This window comes from Hypomesus nipponensis, chromosome 14 (assembly GCF_054491055.1).
Source record: "Hypomesus nipponensis isolate SF chromosome 14, ASM5449105v1, whole genome shotgun sequence".
Lineage (NCBI taxonomy): Eukaryota > Metazoa > Chordata > Actinopteri > Osmeriformes > Osmeridae > Hypomesus > Hypomesus nipponensis.
In genome coordinates, this window is record NC_140374.1 from 22,360,870 (window position 1) to 22,380,592 (window position 19,723).

The 19,723-nt window shown below is 43.7% G+C and overlaps 4 protein-coding genes across 11 annotated transcripts in view; 2 read left to right on the forward strand and 2 right to left on the reverse strand.

Moving 5' to 3' along the window:
* Positions 1-95: 95 nt before the first annotated feature.
* Positions 96-8,158, forward strand: fgf6a (fibroblast growth factor 6a). 2 transcript variants are annotated; one of them, XR_014729649.1, is made up of 4 exons: positions 96-1,410; positions 1,956-2,059; positions 3,566-3,802; positions 5,190-8,157. XR_014729649.1 is itself a non-coding variant. In XM_084671275.1 (3 exons), exons 1-3 carry the CDS (start codon positions 1,071-1,073, stop codon positions 3,740-3,742), a joined length of 621 nt encoding a protein of 206 aa, XP_084527401.1. In that variant the 5' UTR covers positions 96-1,070; the 3' UTR covers positions 3,743-8,158. The 2 variants fall into 2 exon arrangements, 1 of the variants encoding a protein (XP_084527401.1); XM_084671275.1 differs by having other exon boundaries at positions 3,566-8,158.
* A 546-nt stretch (positions 8,159-8,704) lies between these two features.
* LOC146259221 (fibroblast growth factor 23-like) lies at positions 8,705-11,027 on the forward strand. The gene is made up of 3 exons (XM_084673037.1): positions 8,705-9,134; positions 9,345-9,448; positions 9,625-11,027. The coding sequence occupies exons 1-3, from the start codon at positions 8,912-8,914 to the stop codon at positions 10,054-10,056; spliced, it is 759 nt and encodes a 252-aa protein (XP_084529163.1). The 5' UTR covers positions 8,705-8,911; the 3' UTR covers positions 10,057-11,027.
* A 1,267-nt stretch (positions 11,028-12,294) lies between these two features.
* On the reverse strand, positions 12,295-14,446 carry tigara (TP53 induced glycolysis regulatory phosphatase a). The gene is made up of 6 exons (XM_084673036.1): positions 14,302-14,446; positions 13,738-13,775; positions 13,492-13,613; positions 13,324-13,401; positions 13,114-13,224; positions 12,295-12,940 (listed from the first exon to the last, which is right to left on the reverse strand). Exons 1-6 carry the CDS (start codon positions 14,331-14,333, stop codon positions 12,530-12,532), a joined length of 792 nt encoding a protein of 263 aa, XP_084529162.1. The 5' UTR covers positions 14,334-14,446; the 3' UTR covers positions 12,295-12,529.
* Positions 14,447-17,677: 3,231 nt separating this feature from the next.
* The window catches only part of ccnd2a (cyclin D2, a), a 122,077-nt gene continuing 120,031 nt past the window's right edge, over positions 17,678-19,723 (reverse strand). For 6 of the 7 annotated variants that reach the window (XM_084671380.1, XM_084671384.1, XM_084671382.1 and 3 more), the window contains one exon: positions 17,679-19,453. In XM_084671380.1, coding sequence (XP_084527506.1) covers positions 19,289-19,453 — 165 coding nt within the window. In that variant the 3' untranslated portion in view covers positions 17,679-19,288. Of the gene's footprint in view, positions 19,454-19,723 lie in introns of all 7 variants that reach the window. The other variant, XM_084671379.1, reaches the window with a different exon arrangement.

Sequence of the window (19,723 nt, forward strand, 5' to 3'; positions counted from 1 at the left end):
GTTGAAAAGTCGATTATAATAAAGGGGGGAAAAGTCGACAAGATTTTAGACTCGTAGGAACTCCCATTGTGTATTTTCTTTTTTTGCTGATGATTTAAACCCTTGGAAATAGCGCCATCAATTGGACATCTCGACATACTGCCACTCAAGAACCAGTAAGTGTATGACCCACGGCCACAGACGTTTGACATGCTGCTTATTATCTATTAGCGGACATGGAAACGACGGTGTGACTGTGGGCTTTCATGAAGTACGTCAGCAATGAGGGACGTTTGAAGTTTTCCAATCTTCCCACCAGCTTTCCTTATAGCGCACATGAAAGCGGACAACGACTGCGCCCAGAAGAACCCACTGGTTTAGATAAACGTTTAACTGAAGGGGGGGGGGGGACGGGGGACATGCGACACCATAGCCTACAAGATGTAGAACCCGAGGACACCCATTGCTCTCCGGTGACAAGTGGCCTGTTTTTACACCTTCGTTCTAAATAAGGCCGCTGCAGCCTGGCAGGCATATGATCAAGCACCCAATTTGGGAGCCGCCAAAGTGGCCATCATGTACCCTGTCGCTCAACGCCACCCAATGAGGTTTCCTGCCCTCCTCGGTTTTACAAGCGCTGTGACAGTATTCCGTTGAACTCTCCACAGACTTGGCACTGCAGTTCCGCGCCTCTTTTTCTTGCATGCTTGCAACTTCTCCCTCTCTCCCTCAACATCCTCCGCCCTTGTGTCATTCGACGGGGCAAGCGATGAAGTCAGCATGATGTCATCTAGAGAGCCTGGCAAGGTGAAATAGGGTTTTGGTGAGGGGCATTCTTCACGGCCTGCGTTGCCTACCGAGAGAGAGAGGCGCAGAGCTGCGAAACATGGTAATCACCACCACCACCACCTCAAGCTCTGCCGTGCGCTCTCCCGTTTCTTCTCTTCTGCACCGGGGCAGTCGTCTAATGCCCAAAGCCCAGATCCGCGTTCCAAAAATAATCCTCTGCCAGCATGCCGAAGGAAGAAAAACAAGGAGAGCGGTATTTTTAGGGCCATTAATTTTGAACACGTGCCCCGAAGGTAAACCGGATGGCCATTGCGCAAAGGCTCCTCATCACTATGTCCCACGAGGCCAGCACGCACTGGACGTTGACTGCAATTGTTCTCTTGGGGTTCCTGGTTGGGATTGTGTCATCATATCCTATTCCAAGCAGGACGAATGCAACTTTATTGGAAAAACGATGGGAGACCCTGTTCTCCCGCTCTATACTCGGTATCTCGGGGGAGAAATCGGACCTGAACAGGGAGAGTGACTATTTGCTGGGTATCAAAAGAGTGCGAAGACTGTACTGCAACGTAGGCATCGGGTTTCACCTTCAGGTCCTCCCCGGCGGCGGGATAAACGGTGTACATAATGAAAACCAGTACAGTGAGTTACCTTCCACAGATGTAACCTAATAGACAAGATAAAAAGGGGTTGTCAATAATTATCGATCTATACAAAGGCTATACCCCTATCAATTTGTATGGTATGTTATAGGTCAGGAGGGTGGCATTGAATGTCTCCTGGCTGCAGAGACGAATCTATTAAAAACACTATCAGGGCTATATTCTCCTTAAGATAAACCATGACATGAATGCATGGACGTATTTAGACAACTTATTTTTACATGGAGTACTGTTGGGGCCAATAAACAAATGCTGGATGTGCACGTCTGAAATCTGCAGTTATTCGTTTTAATGTGGAGACTGCATATAATGTTATCAGATGGGAAATGAAATATGATGGGATTAAGACAGAACAAAGACCCGGCTTCCTGCGCAGCAACCTGCACGGTTCCACCCGCACAGTGGCAGAACGCATGTTTCACTTACAATAACCATGTTTGATGTATTGCTTGATGCAGTAGACTGTTTTGTCATGATCTGATGTATATCCTAAAATCCTGACATCTGCTTTGTTCTCTCCTGTAGGTTTAATAGAGATCTCAACGGTAGAGCGAGGAGTGGTCAGCCTCTACGGGGTGAAGAGTGAGCTGTTTGTCGCAATGAATAGCCGGGGAAGGTTATACGGAACGGTAGGTATGCACAATATTCCATTTATTGTCCTGCTATGTATTTTAATGGCTCCAAGAATAACTAGATGCACCGGTCTGATTTGATTTGCCTTTCGTATTTGGGATGTGCGGTGCATCTCATTCGAGCATGGGAAAAATTGTATTTTTAAAATACTGACAGTGTTGGTGTGTTAAAAAGGTTTGCATTCTGTACAGCGTCTGCCTTTTAGCGTTGCAGAGACAATGGCCGGGTTCCCCAGAGCTTCTTAAGGAATCTGGGAAACCCGGCCAATATTGAAGCACTAGTCCTGCTGTCGGAATACTGCCCATAATGATGAGGATAACAGACGCAGAATTCTGTCACGCGCTGTAATACAGCCGAGCGTGTGGGAAAGCCCCTCGATTTACCAGAACCTGTCATCAGGCGCGTGTATTGTACATTTGGCCGCATCTTAAAGACGCGTCACTTTTTTTTACACATTGTTTTGTCCTTGAATGAAAGATGTGGGCAACTGGAAGCTGTCCGACCAAGGGTAATGACGTACAAATAGGTTTTGTAAATTTTTCTGGGCTTATGGTCTGATAAGTGATTGAATTAGGTCTGGTTTTCTGACGCTATCAGCAGTTTTCCATCTCCCCAGTTAGCTGAATGTCCTGACCCATGTTGCACCTGCACTGTTACTGCACTGTTACTGCACTGTTACTGCACTGTTACTGCACTGTTACTGCACTGTTGCTGCACTGTTGCTGCACTGTTGCTGCACTGTTGCTGCACTGTTGCTGCACTGTTGCTGCACTGTTACTGCACTGTTACTGCACTGTTACTGCATACTCTCAGCTGTTGTGTTCTTCACCTGTAAAATTATGATTTAGTCATAAAAGCGGGTGATTGACAATTGATGTTGTGTGAGAGGATAATAGGTATGTCCCCTATGCTGCACGTGTTATATAGTATATAGTACACGCTATAGTATGGCATTTGCTTTTAAATGATTCATGGTTTTATGTAGAATTGAGGGGAATTAACCGGCTAGACCCAATGGTGTGGCATGATTTAAACGGATCGATCACTGTTCTTGAGTTATGGAGGGAGAAGGCTGCACTAGTGCATCATTCAGACTATAGATTATGTTATGTCCCTTCTTGCTGTATATCAGTGGAAATTATCACTATTATTTAAGCACAATTGAGTATTGGGGAAAATGTAATTTGTGAAACATTTATTTGAAATCAAGTGGAATAATGCTCCCATGGCATGATTGATTTAAACATGAAGGCCATCTGAAGGTTACTAACATACCTCTTAGTTTTCAGTCAAATTTATTTCAGTTTTTTTTTTTCACATACATTATTAGCATGTCTCCTGTGTGCAACTCCTCTGTGTCAAAGGTTACTTTATCGATGGAATCGTGACTTCCTCTCCTTCCTCTCCTTCCTCTCCTTCCTCTCCTTCCTCTCCTTCCTCTCCTTCCTCTCTCTCTCTCTCTCTCTCTCTCTCTCTCTCTTTCTGTCCTTTGTCCTTCCTAGACAGTCTTCCATGATGAGTGCAAGTTCAAGGAGACCTTGCTGCCAAACAACTACAACGCCTATGAGTCCACCATGTACAGAGGCTTCTACATCGCCCTCAGTAAACATGGCCGCCTGAAGAGGGGCAGTAAAGCCACCACTGCCATGACGGTCACACACTTCCTACCCCGAATATGAGCAAAACTACACAACCTGGCAATAACTCACAATATTTGCACATGTGGATTAATTTCCCAGGTAATATTATTATACTGTATACGCAAAATACAAAACGGACTGCAAAAGAAAGAAATACAACTATAAATGATGATAGAATTAACTCAGTCTTTATATGTATATTTCGATAGCTTACTTTTAAATATATGGGAAATATCCTTTGCTGCTTTTATTGTTTTCAGTTGTTTTATTATATGAAGGTTTGAGGAGGCACTGTCTCCCCTGTGTTTTGGTATCAGTGTCATAAGGGGAGGAGCCTAGGCCCTGTCAGGAAGATGCCTGGGTTAAGGAAGTGAAACCGGTAGCTTTTATTAACTCAAAGCATCACAACCCCGGATGATAAAAAGAAGTGTGCATGACGTTTCTACAGAGCAGAATGCCTGCGTTTACTTTACTTTTCTTACTGTTATGTCCCAAACATCTTCCCCCTCCCCACTTTGCTGTTGACTTGATCTGGAAGAGCAGCTTAACTAGAGCACTCACTACATGTCAGGTTTCCCTGCTTTGTGTTGAAGTGTTGAAGTGAGTAGGAGAGAGGAAGGAAGGGGGAGTCTGACATGCCTTGAATGCGAGAAACGCGGCCCTGGCTCAGGAATAGGGATGACGCGACACGACCCTCAGACCCTCAGACCCTCCCTCCCAGGGGAATGCTGCTGAATTCCCAGAGAGCCACAAGTATCCTCAGTTTATTTTCTTTCCATAATTAGATCAATTAAGTAATTGAGACAAAGCCCTGGATGTCCCCTCAGGATCCTACTGTACAGAAGGACTGGAGTCCCACCACGAGTCACGACCGAGGGGTTTCTGGCTTTATACGTTTTATATTTTAGAAAGAGTCAGACCACCGTGAAATGTGTGTGTTTGTGTCTGTTTGCAGACTACTGAAACGAAGTAAAAATTATGCTTTATCGGTGACACAGAGTAGTTATCAGAGCAGTCGTTTTTTGTTCATGATGAAAGATTAAAACCAAAACTGAAGGGAAGATAGGTGTGCAGGTGTTTGATTATAAGCTGTATATTTATGGATATCTACAGTAGCTTCTCTTATTCTGTTCTGGTGGCTACATTGAATAGTGCTGTTTTTCAAGTCAAACTGGATATGAGGGTCAGACACAAGAACTATTGTAAATATTGTTATAGATTTTTTGAGGATAATAATTGTTTACTAATTTTTAGGATTTTCGACAGCAGAGTCTGATATCTGATATTTAGATATAGTCTGATATCTGATATTTAGATATACAAGAATTGTGCGTTGACACCTATTCATCTCATTGGCATTGCTGGTGCGGTCTGTGACTTAGTTTGTTGGTCTTGTCTGGAGGAGAAACCCAATCAGGTTCAATCATATCCATCGGCTTGTATGCAGCCAACTTCAATCCGTAACTTTCTTTGCTTTTCTCTTTAGAGGCCATAGCTAGGAAAGAAGAGGAGGAGGATAATCCAAACAGGACAGAGAGAGAAAGGACACATATGGAGCTGCACAAGATGTCCAGCAGTGTTTGTTTAACCTGGTGATGAGGCAGATGGTGTTGCACAGGCCCCCTGCGTTCCCCAGTACAAACACCTGAGGACCCCTCACCAGCCCCTCGGTCAGTTGGGGAAACAGTGAAAGAGTTTTGTCGGCATCAGACCTTGATACTCCAGAGGTACCCTCCCTTCCTCACATATCAACCATGTTAGTCCAAGGACAAATGGGCCGCTGGTCTGTCTCAGCCTCTGGTAGGATAGACAGTGGGGTTGCTCCCAAATTGGCTGTCTGGCTTGTATATACATTTGAATTAATATGTTATTCCTTAATCCATAGAATGGGTGTGCATCTCAAATATGTTTTAGTGTGTTGCAGAATATGATTTAACTGTGGAAGATCTCTGATAGTTAACAACCGTGCGGTCATTTTGGGGTCTGGAGGACCGGTTGTGTCAGCTAGCCAATAGCCCTACAGTAGCCCTGCTAATTCTAACATGTGCTCCTTTCTGTTGCTTAGTGTGATAGGACAGGAAGGGAATATCTTCAGCAGGTGACTGAGATAACACGTGCGGCTAGAGAACATCTCTGAATGTTTGTGCTCATCATCAATCTCTTTTTCCGTGCTAGCGGCAGCAGAGATGCTATCAGATCAATTTACCTTGAGTCAGGAAGAGCAGGGCATTGTTTGGCTCTGCTAGTAACCGCACTGCTCCATTCTTCAAGGAAGGCAAACAGACAGTTATACAGACACGCAGTTATTCAGGGAGGCAAGCCGGCAGGCAGACAGACAGGTAGTTATGCAGGGAGGCAGACAGGCAATTATGCAGGAAAACAAGCAGGCAGACAGGCTGTTATGCAGGGAGGCAGGGCAGTCAGACAGTCAGACAGTCAGGCAGAGAGACAGACAGTCAGGCAGAGAGACAGTCAGGAAGGCAGAAGGACAGATAGTTCAGAGGCAGGCAGGTAGGCAGGCACGCAACAGAAACCCTTTTGGCAATGACCTCATCAGCCCTGATTAAAATGAAGGCATTAGATCACTCTTGATAATGGCTAACCAATGGTTCATGCAAGAAAGCAAGACGGTTAAGTGTTGTGCTAGGAAACAGTTGATGGAGTGCACTTCCTGTAAGTGCAATGATCAGAAACTGGGAGCGACACCAGCTTGGTGTTGCCAGGATGCAGTAACACTGTCCACTGTGCAAGGCACCAGCAACACTGTTAACTCTGCTGGTTAGTCCACTGTGCAAGGCACCAGCAACACTGTTAACTCTGCTGGTTAGTCCACTGTGCAAGGCACCAGCAACACTGTTAACTCTGCTGGTTAGTCCACTGTGCAAGGCACCAGCAACACTGTTAACTCTGCTGGTTAGTCCACTGTGCAAGGCACCAGCAACACTGTTAACTCTGCTGGTTAGTCCACTGTGCAAGGCACCAGCAACACTGTTAACTCTGCTGGTTAGTCCACTGTGCAAGGCACCAGCAACACTGTTAACTCTGCTGGTTAGTCCACTGTGCACTGTGTCTCACCACTCTTAATAATAGAGTGGTGAGAATAATATGTATTATAAATAATAATACAAACAGGAATGGATAATATCCTGATCTTCACCACATCTTTTCTCCTTGATCAATACTCCTTAGATCATGTATAGGACATTCTGGAGATCGCCTGTCTGGTCAGGCTGAGAGTGGAAGTAACCTGAATGTTGCTGCTTCAGGGGCTGAAATGGCAACTGTAGAAAAGATGAACGTGATTATCTCACCCATTGCTACCCCACAAGATCTCAATTGAAGCACTTCTGAAGAACCCCCCCCCCCCCACACACACACACACACACACGTAAATGCACTGGTCCACATCTGAAAGGACTTTATAAAAGAATCATGACCATTTCGTTTATAGTTCCTATTCAACCATTCAAGATTTTTTTTTTCTTTTTCGCATGGGTAGGGTGAGGCGGTGGGTGTGGGGAGTGATGTGGAGCTGGTCCTGCGTGTGTGTGGCTGGTCCTGCGTGTGTGTGGCTGGTCCTGCGTGTGTGTGGAGCTGGTCCTGTGTGTGTGTGGCTGGTCCTGTGTGTGTGTAGCTGGTCCTGTGTGTGTGTGGCTGGTCCTGTGTGTGTGTAGCTGGTCCTGTGTGTGTGTGGCTGGTCCTGTGTGTGTGTAGCTGGTCCTGTGTGTGTGTGTGGCTGGTCCTGTGTGTGTGTGGCTGGTCCTGTGTGTGTGGCTGGTCCTGTGTGTGTGTAGCTGGTCCTGTGTGTGTGTGGCTGGTCCTGTGTGTGTGTGGCTGGTCCTGTGTGTGTGTGGCTGGTCCTGTGTGTGTGTAGCTGGTCCTGTGTGTGTGTGTGGCTGGTCCTGTGTGTGTGTGGCTGGTCCTGTGTGTGTGGCTGGTCCTGTGTGTGTGGCTGGTCCTGTGTGTGTGTAGCTGGTCCTGTGTGTGTGTGTGGCTGGTCCTGTGTGTGTGTGGCTGGTCCTGTGTGTGTGGCTGGTCCTGTGTGTGTGGCTGGTCCTGTGTGTGTGTGTGTGGCTGGTCCTGTGTGTGTGGCTGGTCCTGTGTGTGTGTGTGTAGCTGGTCCTGTGTGTGTCGCTGTGCCAGCAGCCTTGGTTGTTTCTCAGTTTTATATTCCTGCACTATGGAGAGTGTGCTTCTTCTGAATATCCCCTTCTCCTTTTTTTAAACATATACCTCACCTTCTGCCTTAGTTCCAATTTATTAAAATGATTGTAAATTAGTTTGAAACAACAGACTTATCTAATCATTTGTTTCTGAAAAAACTGATGACGAAGAAAGAATACTAATATATAAAAATGGTTTTCCTTTTATTTTTGTACTTATGTGCTGTGCACAGCTCAGTCAACTGTATTCCTGAAAATAATAATAAAAATGTTTTTTAAATGGTTGTTGTGCTTTAATGTTGGCTTCAAAGTATTACATTATTAATCTTTATTTTGGTGGACAATTTTCCTGGACTAGTTAGGCTAGTGGACCATATTGTAACTGAACCTCTTCAAACCCTGAAATGAAGAAACCCACTTGACAGGGACATGTCGCAACACAAACCTGGGGTGCGACTCCCCACTCTGGCATGTTCTGATAACTCTTGTCTACATTCCATTTAAGCCTCAAGTCCAATACATGAACTACGTAGCACTGGCCTGAAACAGTCTCACCCCTTAGGTTTTCTGTGGGCCTTGTCAATTGTTGCATCACGTCAGGTCTGTCCAATCGGATAGCTGCATGGGTTGAGACCTGATTCATAACTACACGTCACTAGATGAGATCACAGGTAAATGCAAATAGCATAAACGGTCATAACCCTATGTCCAATCACAGAAAGGTTTCAACAGTTGCACCTATAACCTATTAGATGCGGGGGCGGCAGACAGTTTCCCACGAAATGTAAATAAAGCGATGTACCACGTTCAGGATTTGTCATTCCTCGTTGGTTGGGCAATACGTGAGAACACTGGAACTTAAACGAACTCATTTCCAGTTGAATACCTTGAAACGAGTAAAAAACTAGCTCCTTCTTCAAATATAGACTAACTTTTGGACGTCTTCCACGCTGAACTTTTACACTAGTATTGTACCATTGTTAACACTGCTGCCCAAGAATCTGACGTACTGCGTGTGCGTTTGTGAAGCGGATTTCCACTTACCATGCAACCTCCTTTCACTGCGCTCGTGCTGGTCTCTTTACATCTTTCCAGTTTCGTAAATTGCAAACCAGTGAAATGGGACCTGCCCCGGCGGCACCGTATGCCCACCAAAGGCTCTCAAAAAAGGCCTCTTCATCGGCAAAATGTCAGCGACTCTGGTGATCTGCTCTTGAATGGAAACTTGGCCGGTCAGTTGAGGAGATTGATCAAACACGAGTCTCTAGGTAGGTCTGTTCATCTTGTAGCAAGAGGATTTTCTACTCAGTTCCCTATTAAGATGATTTGGACATTCCTAGTTAATACAACATTATTTGGAAAGTTTTAAAAACACATTGTCAACAGCGTAACCTTTTTTAACATTTATGGATTTTTATTTTACACAAAATTATTATTTGATGAAATCGAACTAATACTAATATTTTGAAATTTCCCAGTTATGCTCCAAATGAAAAAGGATTCAACAGATTTTGTGTCAATATTTGATTTGAGAAAAAGGCAATTCCTATGCGTGGACGTTGACGGAGAGCTGTTTAATTCTGTAAGTATAATAAGATAACCACATCAGAATTGTATCTCCAATATTATTCTAAATGAAACTGACACTTTAGATTACATCTCCGGTTTGACATACAGATCAACTTTTGTCTAAAATACTGCTCTTTGTCTCTAACTAAGAATAAATCAAATGATGTTTCTGTTACTTTTGTCTCTTAGCTGATCGTGAATACAGAGGAATGCCTGTTCCAGTACCAGGAAGACCAGCTGGATGGGTTCTCCTCCTGGCCTGGTGGCCTTGTGCTCAGTCTCCAGGACTCTGAGAAGACCGGAGATGTGGTCACAGAAGACCACAAGTCCCTCAAACGCTCCTCCGCCCTCCTAGCACACTACATCCTTCCTCGGATCCACAGAACCAAGAGGAGTGGACAGGTTTCTGACCCTGCTGACCCGCTAGAGAACCAGCGTCAGCCCAGACGCAACGGGGAGCAGAAACCTGACCTGCGCCAGGGAAAGTCGGACAAGGAGCAGCCTGGCGCCGTTTCCAAGGAGACAATCACTTCCTGTGATGATCCCTTGCAGGTGTTGCATTCCAATGGCCCCATCAGTCCCATTAAGACTAACATAGAGGACCGGACAGAGAAAGACTAAACAGCTAAGAGACTACTTTGTACAAACTGAGACAGACATTGGAGTTTCAAAAGACTCAAGTTTTGGTTGACGGCTTAAAAACATATGCCCCTGTCTGCCTGAGTCAGTGGTTTGAGTCAATATCAAATGGAGTGGCACTGAAAACACTGCAGAAACCCTTGAGAACATCATGGATAGTTTGAGACATGTTAAGTACGAAGATGAAGAAGGATGCTGATGGTTTTACAGATGACTGAGATGGTTACTTAGAAAGACCACAGTTATGCAAGTTTTGGAGATTTGGCACTTAAATATTTGCATTGCGAAAAACAGGACATTGTGCAGAGCGCAGGGAAACGCATGCCAAAGTGCTCGATTCTCTCAATTTTTAGGATGAAAGTCCAAAAAAGTCAGTTTAGTGGCAGAATCTGGACACATCAGGGTCATTTTACAAGACTCGCAAATACATATACAGTAAGACACACTTATTTATGGACAAAGGAAAATGTTTTAGTCAGATGACCAATATTTTTCCCTCCTCAAATGAAATAATAATTCTTTATCATAACCCGGTGTCATATTATACCTGAAGTGAGGTTGAACCAGAAGTGTCCCAATGTCCCTTGACCCTGATGGTGTCCCTTGACCCTGATGGTTTGGTTACACTTTAAACAGTTCTGGCATTGAGCCCAATGATCTTGCAATATTTGTTTTCCAATAGATATTTATAAGTTTGTGAAAGTAATTAAAAAAACTGAATATAACTTTTCATTTTTGTAATGTGTAGGTAATTATTTACTGTATGAATCATTTGCGCATGTATATTTTGGGATTATGCTTTGGGTAGAACAGTGGGGTTTCCTATGTTCATGCTAGTATAAAGGGTTTGCAACTATAATTGTACTGGCACAAAAGATAACTGTACTTATACAAAATGTAATTATTTGTATTGACAATTATAACACAAAGCATTTATAAAGTACTACACCAAAGTCTCTCTCAACACTACGTTTTAACTGTTGTGGATCATGATCAGATATAAACAAATGACTGAAAACAAATCCTACTTAAATGCTTTTATAAAGGTAACTTTGTGGATAGTTAGGATGTTTTAACAGTCAGTCTGAATCCAATCATGTCATTCATTACTCTGGCCTGGTTGAACTGCATCACTTCCTGTCTGGTGCTCGACACCGCATGAATGAGCAATAATTAAGCAATCACATATTTATTTATTGCAAATGTATTCACACACCCTATTTATGATGTTAAATTTGATCTTTGTCGCACATCATTCTTGTAATGTTTCATGGCTAAACGTAGACAAGGACGTCCTGACGAGGCATGTCAAGTTGTTCTGTGATTATAAATGGTCTAGTACGTGTTTAAAGAACCTCAGATGTTCTGGTGCTTATTTGTTTTGTGATGATGCAGGAAACAGATTAGAAAAACAGATGTTATGACGCACAGTTTTGATCACTTTGAAATGGGAGCCAGTAAGGTGTCGTAATTCTTGAACAGTGCTTATGTAAGAGTTACAGGCGTACTGATCAAACCACTCTCGAGGATGTCTGCTCTTACAAGCACTACATTGTTGGAATGAGGCAGTATGCCCCAAAGACAGGTCACTCACTGAATGCATGGTGAACAGATAACACGACAGTCTATCAAACTATAGAGCTGCAATCAAGCCCTTGTTCTCCTGTATAAGTGCAGATGGTGAATACATTGCAAGAGCTTGCCAATGTTCTGGCGTGGATACAAACAGGATGTGCAGTAGATGGGACACCTGTCCACCAGGTCAGTAGTCACTCAGTCCTTGCCCGCCGTCACCGTTCAGTCACAGGTAAAACAGTCACTTATTTGCAGTCGTCCATGAGGCTGCTGTGGCGTCATGTCCTTCCACACAGGATGTTACCCACAAGTCATAAGACCAAAGAGACACCCACGCTGGCTGTAGATCAGTAATCAAACTATGATGAGACAATGATGCACAGTCACGGCAACAAGCGGCATGAGGTTAAATGAAGGTACTAAGGTAGGGGATCTCAAGAACATCTTGAGAATCTTGAAATATAAAAATATACAGTACACAAGCCTTAATATGAAAATTCTAACGTTTGTAAATTCATTTCCAAGGACGTTTTATAAAGTTTTTGAAAAATGCTCTAATGATGTGGGGAGTAAATAGAGCCTGATTAAGATTGTAACTGAAACTGTGAAAACAAATAAATTACGATGTGCATAGTTAGACAGCAATGCTTCAGAGTGCAATGTTTATTTTCTATTTGCTTGCATCTTCAATGTTTTACAGCGTGAACCTGAGTGGTAGATTCAAACTAAACACGTTTCACAAAAGCTTCATTTACTGTCTTTGTAAACAATACTCAAGGAGTCCGTGAAGATCATCCTACCAACATCCTCCCTCTATTCCCCGTCTCCCTATCATCCATGTATTCCTTCTCTCCTCTCTTCATTCCCTCATCCTGTCTTCCTACTCCTCGTCCTTGATGTGGTCTCTCCTGTTGACAAACACGCAGTGGCTGGCCGTCACCAATGCGCCGGCATCCCCTCGCGTCACCGTGAGGACGAAGCGTCCGATTCCCGTGTTGGGGCAGAGAGATAACACATGTTTCATGTCTGAGTGGGCGGGCAGGGAGCAGTGAAGCTCCTCCACCATGTAGCGCACCGCCACCCGTATGTAGGCCCCGTGGCCCACAATGAGGGTGTGGGCCCGGGTGCCCTGGAGCCCGTCGTCTGGCTGGCCTGGAGGGGCCTCTGGGCCCTCCTCTGTCCCCACCACCGCGGCCCCCAGGGGGGTGGGCCTCTGGGGGCCTTCACTGCAGTGGTCAGCCATCATACGCTGGAACATAGTCTCCAGGAAGGCTTTGAATCTCTCTTTGACCTACACACAGACAGCAGTGGTTACACACCCCCACCAGGGAGAGGAAAGCCTCACTTTGACCCAGAGCCGTCTCACATGCATGTAAATAGGGCCATCTAGTGGTTCTAATGTGTAATACAGCTTCAATCCGACAGCAGGTGTTGGTGTGTGAGTGACGGAGACAGGAGGTTCACCTGTTCCTGCGTCTCCCCCTCAGGTGGAGTGAAGTCAGGACACGTCTCCCCAGCTGCCTTGGCCATGTTCCTCAGGTCCTCCACCAGACCCCCCTCAGCTATCCCAAAACTCTGAAACACAACAAGGTGATTCCATACAAAACATCTATGTTTACTGTATGCACCTGCCCACCACAGTAAATTCCTTGTTTGTGTAAACTACTTGCTCACCCTTTCTTTGAGTAAAGCATCTGAGACCATCTCTAAACCCGAGCAACTGCTGTTGTGCTTCACAATCATCTCAGCGGTCTGGAACAAACATACGAAAGACACAGCATTTAAAACGAGGAGATTCTTTACGACATCTTCGTCATCGTCTCCTGAGGCATGGCTGCTGACCTGGCGGGCGCGGAGCATGCTGCTGACAAAGATGTTGGTGAAGGTGACGTCTCTGAGGTACTGCCCTACTGCCTCTGCCTGAGCCATCCCACTCTCTGACAGAGGCGAGTCTATGGCCTGCCCTGGAAGGGGGGGGGGGGGGGGTTGGCAAAGGACATAGTTTACAGATTTGGTCGTTTTGTTAAAGGGGGACGGATAAATCGTTATATCATATATTGTCAAGCCTGTCCGAAAATGGCACTTTACCTTGTAATAGACCATCTTTATTGTACTGTGTTTCACCACTGGGGAAATAAAATAATCAAAAATAAAAATACTAAACCGATTAAATCGAAAAAGCAAAACCATATCCCACATAAAGGTACATTTGTCAAATTCTTAAGGAGACTGTCGATTTACAATAGGTCTATCTGCTCCACACATTGCCGAGTGTAGATTTCGTTCTTGTCTAGGAGTGAACCTGTTTCATCGTCCCAGCGAGAACACGAGGCCCCATTACATTTCTATAGGACGGAGGTGAAGTGAAACGCTTTCATCCGTAACCTTTAGATGAACTGCGAAATGTGACACTAGCCCAGAGCATAGCAACTGCGTGCACCAATGAGATCACTTTTATTATACGGATAATATCACAACTTTCTTAATGAAGGGATACTTAATAGAGCTGTCTATGATGGTCAATGCATTGTAAAAACATCATTCTTACAACAACAGTTGCATAGAGCGAGTCGAAAATCATACAATTGAACCTACAGTTACCGGGTACAGCCGATCATGTCACATACGAATGTAAGCAGTTGCAACACTTACTGTCGTACTATCGTTAAACCAAATGTGAGCATTTTATGCTATTGATTAGTTAACTTTAAGTTATTGTAAATTTAAAATTAAATGAACTTCAGCTACAATCCTGGACGAATGGACCTGTAGGATATTTGCACAAGGCAAAAACGTTTTGGATTCGATGTCGTATAGTAGTGACGAAAAGACGATCGCCAATGTGATTGGCCACGTCCTTCTGTCGTGGTTCACAGTGGCCGTAGTGTGTTAAACATCTACCCGTGGAAAAGCAAAGTACGGGCATAAACTAATTCATGGTGAGCAGCAATTGCAGTACACACATCCTTCACTCAAGTAGAAGTACAGATAGGCCTACACCTTTTCACTCAAGTAAAGAAGAATGGGGTCTGACATATACTGAAGTCAAAAGTTGCTATGACCTGTTTTACTATCACGCAGGTGACTGTACCTCACATCATATACGTTAATACAAAAAGACACGCAGCGCATTCGCCTGGAATCTTTCTTGACGCCTTTAGTTCATTTTTTTTTTTTCAACTTTTCAAAACTTTGTGGGGGAAAACCCTTTAGAAAAATATTTTTTCAACCTTTCTAAACTTTTTTTTTTTTCTCAACAATTTTGAGTATTTGGACTTTGTTACTTAACATCTCTGGTGGTGAGTTTAATAATTTTGGATCATGAAACTCCCCAGGACATGGAGAGGGTAAACTTCAGTATCAAACAACAAACAATATCCCTATGGTAAGCTTCATCTCATTGGTTGCTGCAACCATTCTCTTCTTCTTTGTCACCTCTTTGTCTTCCTCAAGGTTTTTCCTCTATGATTAGGAATGTGTCTACACTTTCTCACTTGTTTACTGCTCTGGTACCAGACACCGCAAACTCTGCAGGATCACATTGATGCTCAAAAAAGAAATGAGAATAACATGAATGTGGTGTCACACTATTTAAAGCAGAAGTTTATTGAACAAAGGTTGTGCAATTGACATTGAGGTACATGATGGGAATTATAGTGGAGGGAGTTAAAGGAACTAAAAGAGACATCACTGTGGAAATGCACTTTTGTGGTGAGTTGCTTGATTGGTCAATCCAGCCAACGTCAACATTCTGGATTTTTCTACACATCACAACTGCTGGAGGTTCCTAGACCAATGGGATGGTGGTAGAAGCCAGCTAGCTCAACATGTTTTGGGAGAAACCCCAATTCATCAACATTCAATGTGATTGTTACAAAGCATGGTGGGATATGTTTCCCCATTACAACGGTGATCATACAAGTCATATATGTAGCACCAAAATGGACGTTATCTCTTTATATTTGACCAGGGAAGTGCTTCTGATGGAGCCCTCCTCCAAGGTGTTGAAGTCCAGGTGGGAGCCCTGAACACGCGCCAGCCATGCAGGGGAATGAGACATCCTGCCAATACAGTCTAGTACGTTTCATTACAGTCCTGGTGCCAATACGTCAAATGCTTAAAAGTATATGAGGTGAGTTTGATTATCTCACAACATCCCTTCTGTTTCATTGGGTTCTTTCTGATGGGAACACCAATTCCACATATAGTACAGTATGTGTACATGGTTTAGTACCCAGGTCTGTGCTCATGAACTGTCAAGCCTTTTCGCTGTTCCTCTCAGGGCTCCCTAACTGCAGAGTTGAGGTAATGAAAGAGTTGTTTTCTAACCTTTTTAACCAGTAAACCTGAGGTATAGACATACCGCATTTTTTATGTGACCAAGAAAAGAGAGAAAAATAGATAAAAAAGAGAAAAGAAACATGCTATCTAAGCAACAAAAAAAATGAAACAAAACAAACCAACAAAAACAAACTGTACAAAGAACATTTCCAGTCGAATACTCATGTTCTTCTGTTACCATCTAATTTCAGGAATCTGAACGTATCTCATAAGCAGTAAAATAATTATATTATAATACAAATGTTTATAAAATAGCAGCACACTCAAGTGATACATCACAACTAGGTAATGTTATTCTTCTGTAATATAAGAATGAAACAAAAATCATAGCTTTTAGCAGCGCAAAAAGGACAATAATAATAAACTCAATAAAAATATTGACACTTTTACAATGTCTTCACACCTTCTCCTTCTCCTCTTCACTTTGGAATACAGTATCTCTAAACACTAACTCTAGACAGGTTGGAATACAGTATCTCTAAACACTAATTCTAGACAGGGTTGGATTTGCCCCATTACACAACACAAACCTTACAGGTGGTCACTAAACACAGTCAACTACATAATAGATTTAAGAAAATATCATGATTTGATGCACGTTCAGAGTTGCTGGAAGAATATCAGGGAATAACATGGAAAATGATGAACAAGGGCATGTTTTGGTTAGAGTCTGAAATCTAATTTTATGACATCAGTTTCTCAAAAGTGACACACTTCTTTTGAGTAACCTGTTAAAACGTTCCTCCCATTTGTCCTTCTGCCTAATGTGCACAAATGCACCAAAGCTTTATCCCCTTTTGAAAGACCCCCCCGCCTTTTAAATCCTTTGAGATTAGAAATATTCTATGTCCTCCTCTGTGTAGTCAGTACACAGCCCATGTGACTCGGATGTATTCACTATCAAAGAAGATCAAATAGGAACAAAAGATTCAAGTAAACAAATATTTCATAATTACATAACCACCAAAAGAAAATTCTAAGAAAATAAAAGAAAAAAAGAAAAATAAAACCACTTTTTTGTATTTTAATGCAGCCTTTTTTTCCAACAGAAAATTTGCATTGGCATAGTTTTTGTTGAAATACATTAAATGGTCAGACTTGCCTTTCCTTTGCACGAGCAATATTGTTAAGGAATGTTTTTCAATATTCGGAATGTCCTCTGTCCTCAGGTGTCCCTGTTTTATTTGGACACCTGCTTGTTACCATGGGAACGTACATCTGACATCCGGGAAACCAGCCCTACTTAGTAAACCAAAGAAAAAGAAAACAAAAAAACTAACAAGAAAAAAAACTGAAAACATCAATAGAGCCCCCAATCCAGACACGTTCTGTCTCGCCTCGTCTCCATGGGAACATGTTTTCAAAGTGCTTTGCTGTTGTTTAAATCATAGGCGCATTGAAACAGGACTAAAACGATGCATTGATAATATCCCCCCCTGCTCCGATATTTCCTCAAAGAATGATCATCCTAGAAGGGCCAGCTCACAGCTAAAGAGCTGGCTAACGTCCTAGTGCATCACTCTTTGCAAAGAACATTCTTGAACATGGATCTTGAAGTTAAAATACGAGGCCTTTAGGCTTAAGATTTTGAACTGCCCACTGGCCTGTTCCTGCCCACTCCCCCTCCCCTCACAGCAGCATACTCCTCTCCTCCATCCATCCATCCGTTCATCATCCCCCTCCCTAGCACCCCCCCATCCTTCCTCTTATGAATCCCACCCTCACCTTGCCACACCTCCAAACACATTGTTCCAATCCTCCAAATCTATCGGGGGTGCCATTCATTTACCTCAAATGTTGTATTTGATTGTTTACCAGTGTACCACTGGTAATATCTTTCTGGGTTAACTAAATCAAATGTGCCCCAAGTGTGCAGTACATTGACCACAGTCTGTTTCCACACACCACTATCCTCTATGCTAAAAGTACTATCATGTATCCTCCAGTCAATGAGGCTTCCCAGAACCTCACCTCCTCACAAGCACTGACATGGAACACAGTGTCATGTGACTGACATGGAACACAGTGTCATGTGACTGACATGGAACACAGTGTCATGTGACTGACATGGAACACAGTGTCATGTGGCTATAGTCAATTGGGACATTGGCAGTGATCAGGAAACTTGAATTACCTCAAATGTGAGGTGATGGCCCTCCGAAACAGCTCATATTAGGGCCTTGGATAACCAAAAAATAGTCTTAATCTTAACGGAGACAACATAAAATCTCTCTCACCTTTCTCTAATTTCACCATCTCTCTGTCCACCTCTCAGCATCTCTGTAAGACATGGCAGTCTGATACTGGTCCTTTACCCTGCGGCAGTGATGCAGCTTAGATGCCCTGGTCTGAACCCTGGTCTGAACCCTGGTCTGAATCCTGGTCTGAACCCTGGTCTGAACCCTGGTCTGAATCCTGGTCTGAACCCTGGTCTGATCCCTGGTCTGAACCCTGGTCTGAATCCTGGTCTGAACCCTGGTCTGAACCCTGGTCTGATCTCTGGTCTGAACCCTGGTCTCTTTAGTCTGGCTTGGTCTGGACTCTCAGGCGTTGAGCAGTAATGGTATAACACAGTCTCTGTCTCCGTTTCTCGTTTGCTCTGTCACTCTCACAAACACGTGCATGCACGCACACATACGTACACACATACACACAGCAACCTGACAAAAATAGCTTTTTGATTTCAACATTAATATTAATAGTAATAATAATTGGCTGTCGTCTCCATCTTTCTTTTTCAAAGATCTGTCAATGCATCCATACTCCTGGTCATCAGCGTACAGACCAGTCCCTGCTGCCCTAGGCTCCTCGCCTGCTCTGAAGAGAGCCCACATGATGCGTGTTTCAACTCACACCGACCAACAAGGTATAAACAAAAACCAAACTTTCGCCCCCAGTGTGACCCCGTTTCTGCAAGGTTGCACACCCCACTACACATTCAAAAGTCATATTTTAAAGATATTATTTCCAGGTAACTCGATTATAAATTGAGTGGGATATGACTTGTGGAAATGGGATGCAACACTGCTTATTTGCTCAAATTCATAGCTTCTCAAATAGACTATATATCTTAGAAATATCTATCTTGTATCTAAAATAGCTTTGATTTTATAATATACATGGGCACATGTTTTGTATTACAAAATAGGAAACCTACAAAAACTAGCATGCACTTTTTTTTGAGGGGTATGTTGTTTTTTGTCGTTTTTGTGTTTTTGTCGTTTTTTTTTCTTCTTCTTGTCAATATATTGTAACTCGTGGCACTGCGGTTGCTCTCTTGCGGCCCCTGGTGGGAATTTCAGAGGTTGACATCTTGTACGTCCGTGGGGGTGCTGGACTTGTCGACCTCGTCGAGGGCTTTGCTGCTGGGGCCTCTCTGAACATGCTGCTGCTGCTGACGGCCCTCCCGGAGGCTGCTCACCAGCACGCGCTCAATCTGCTCCTGACAGGCCTTCAGCACATCCTGGAAACACCACACACAATAGGACACTTAGAGATCCCAGTAGACCCACTGTGCGCACATAGACTCATCTAAAATACAGGGAGACGTTCTCAGAGTCACAGACATCTGTCATGGAATCATGGGCCTGTAGAGAGGGGCCAGTTGCAGGCTTGAAAGGGCCTCGAGCTGGTTTCCCCCCAAACACAGACAGACAGCCAAGACAACGACCAGACCTGGGCATTACATCAGCCCACCTGCCAACACCTCCCACGCTCTCACACACACACACAC

Coding starts and splice junctions, on each gene's coding strand:
- fgf6a (XM_084671275.1), top strand. CDS start 1,071: ATGGCCATTGCGCAAAGGCTCCTCATCACTATGTCCCACGAGGCCAGC. Junction 1,411..1,955: donor ACATAATGAAAACCAGTACA/GTGAGTTACCTT, acceptor TCTCTCCTGTAG/GTTTAATAGAGATCTCAACG. Junction 2,060..3,565: donor GGGGAAGGTTATACGGAACG/GTAGGTATGCAC, acceptor TGTCCTTCCTAG/ACAGTCTTCCATGATGAGTG.
- LOC146259221 (XM_084673037.1), top strand. CDS start 8,912: ATGCAACCTCCTTTCACTGCGCTCGTGCTGGTCTCTTTACATCTTTCC. Junction 9,135..9,344: donor GATCAAACACGAGTCTCTAG/GTAGGTCTGTTC, acceptor GAAATTTCCCAG/TTATGCTCCAAATGAAAAAG. Junction 9,449..9,624: donor ACGGAGAGCTGTTTAATTCT/GTAAGTATAATA, acceptor TTTGTCTCTTAG/CTGATCGTGAATACAGAGGA.
- tigara (XM_084673036.1), bottom strand. CDS start 14,333: ATGCTCACATTTGGTTTAACGATAGTACGACA. Junction 13,402..13,491: donor GCATGCTCCGCGCCCGCCAG/GTCAGCAGCCAT, acceptor TGTTTGTTCCAG/ACCGCTGAGATGATTGTGAA. Junction 13,225..13,323: donor ATGCTTTACTCAAAGAAAGG/GTGAGCAAGTAG, acceptor GTTGTGTTTCAG/AGTTTTGGGATAGCTGAGGG.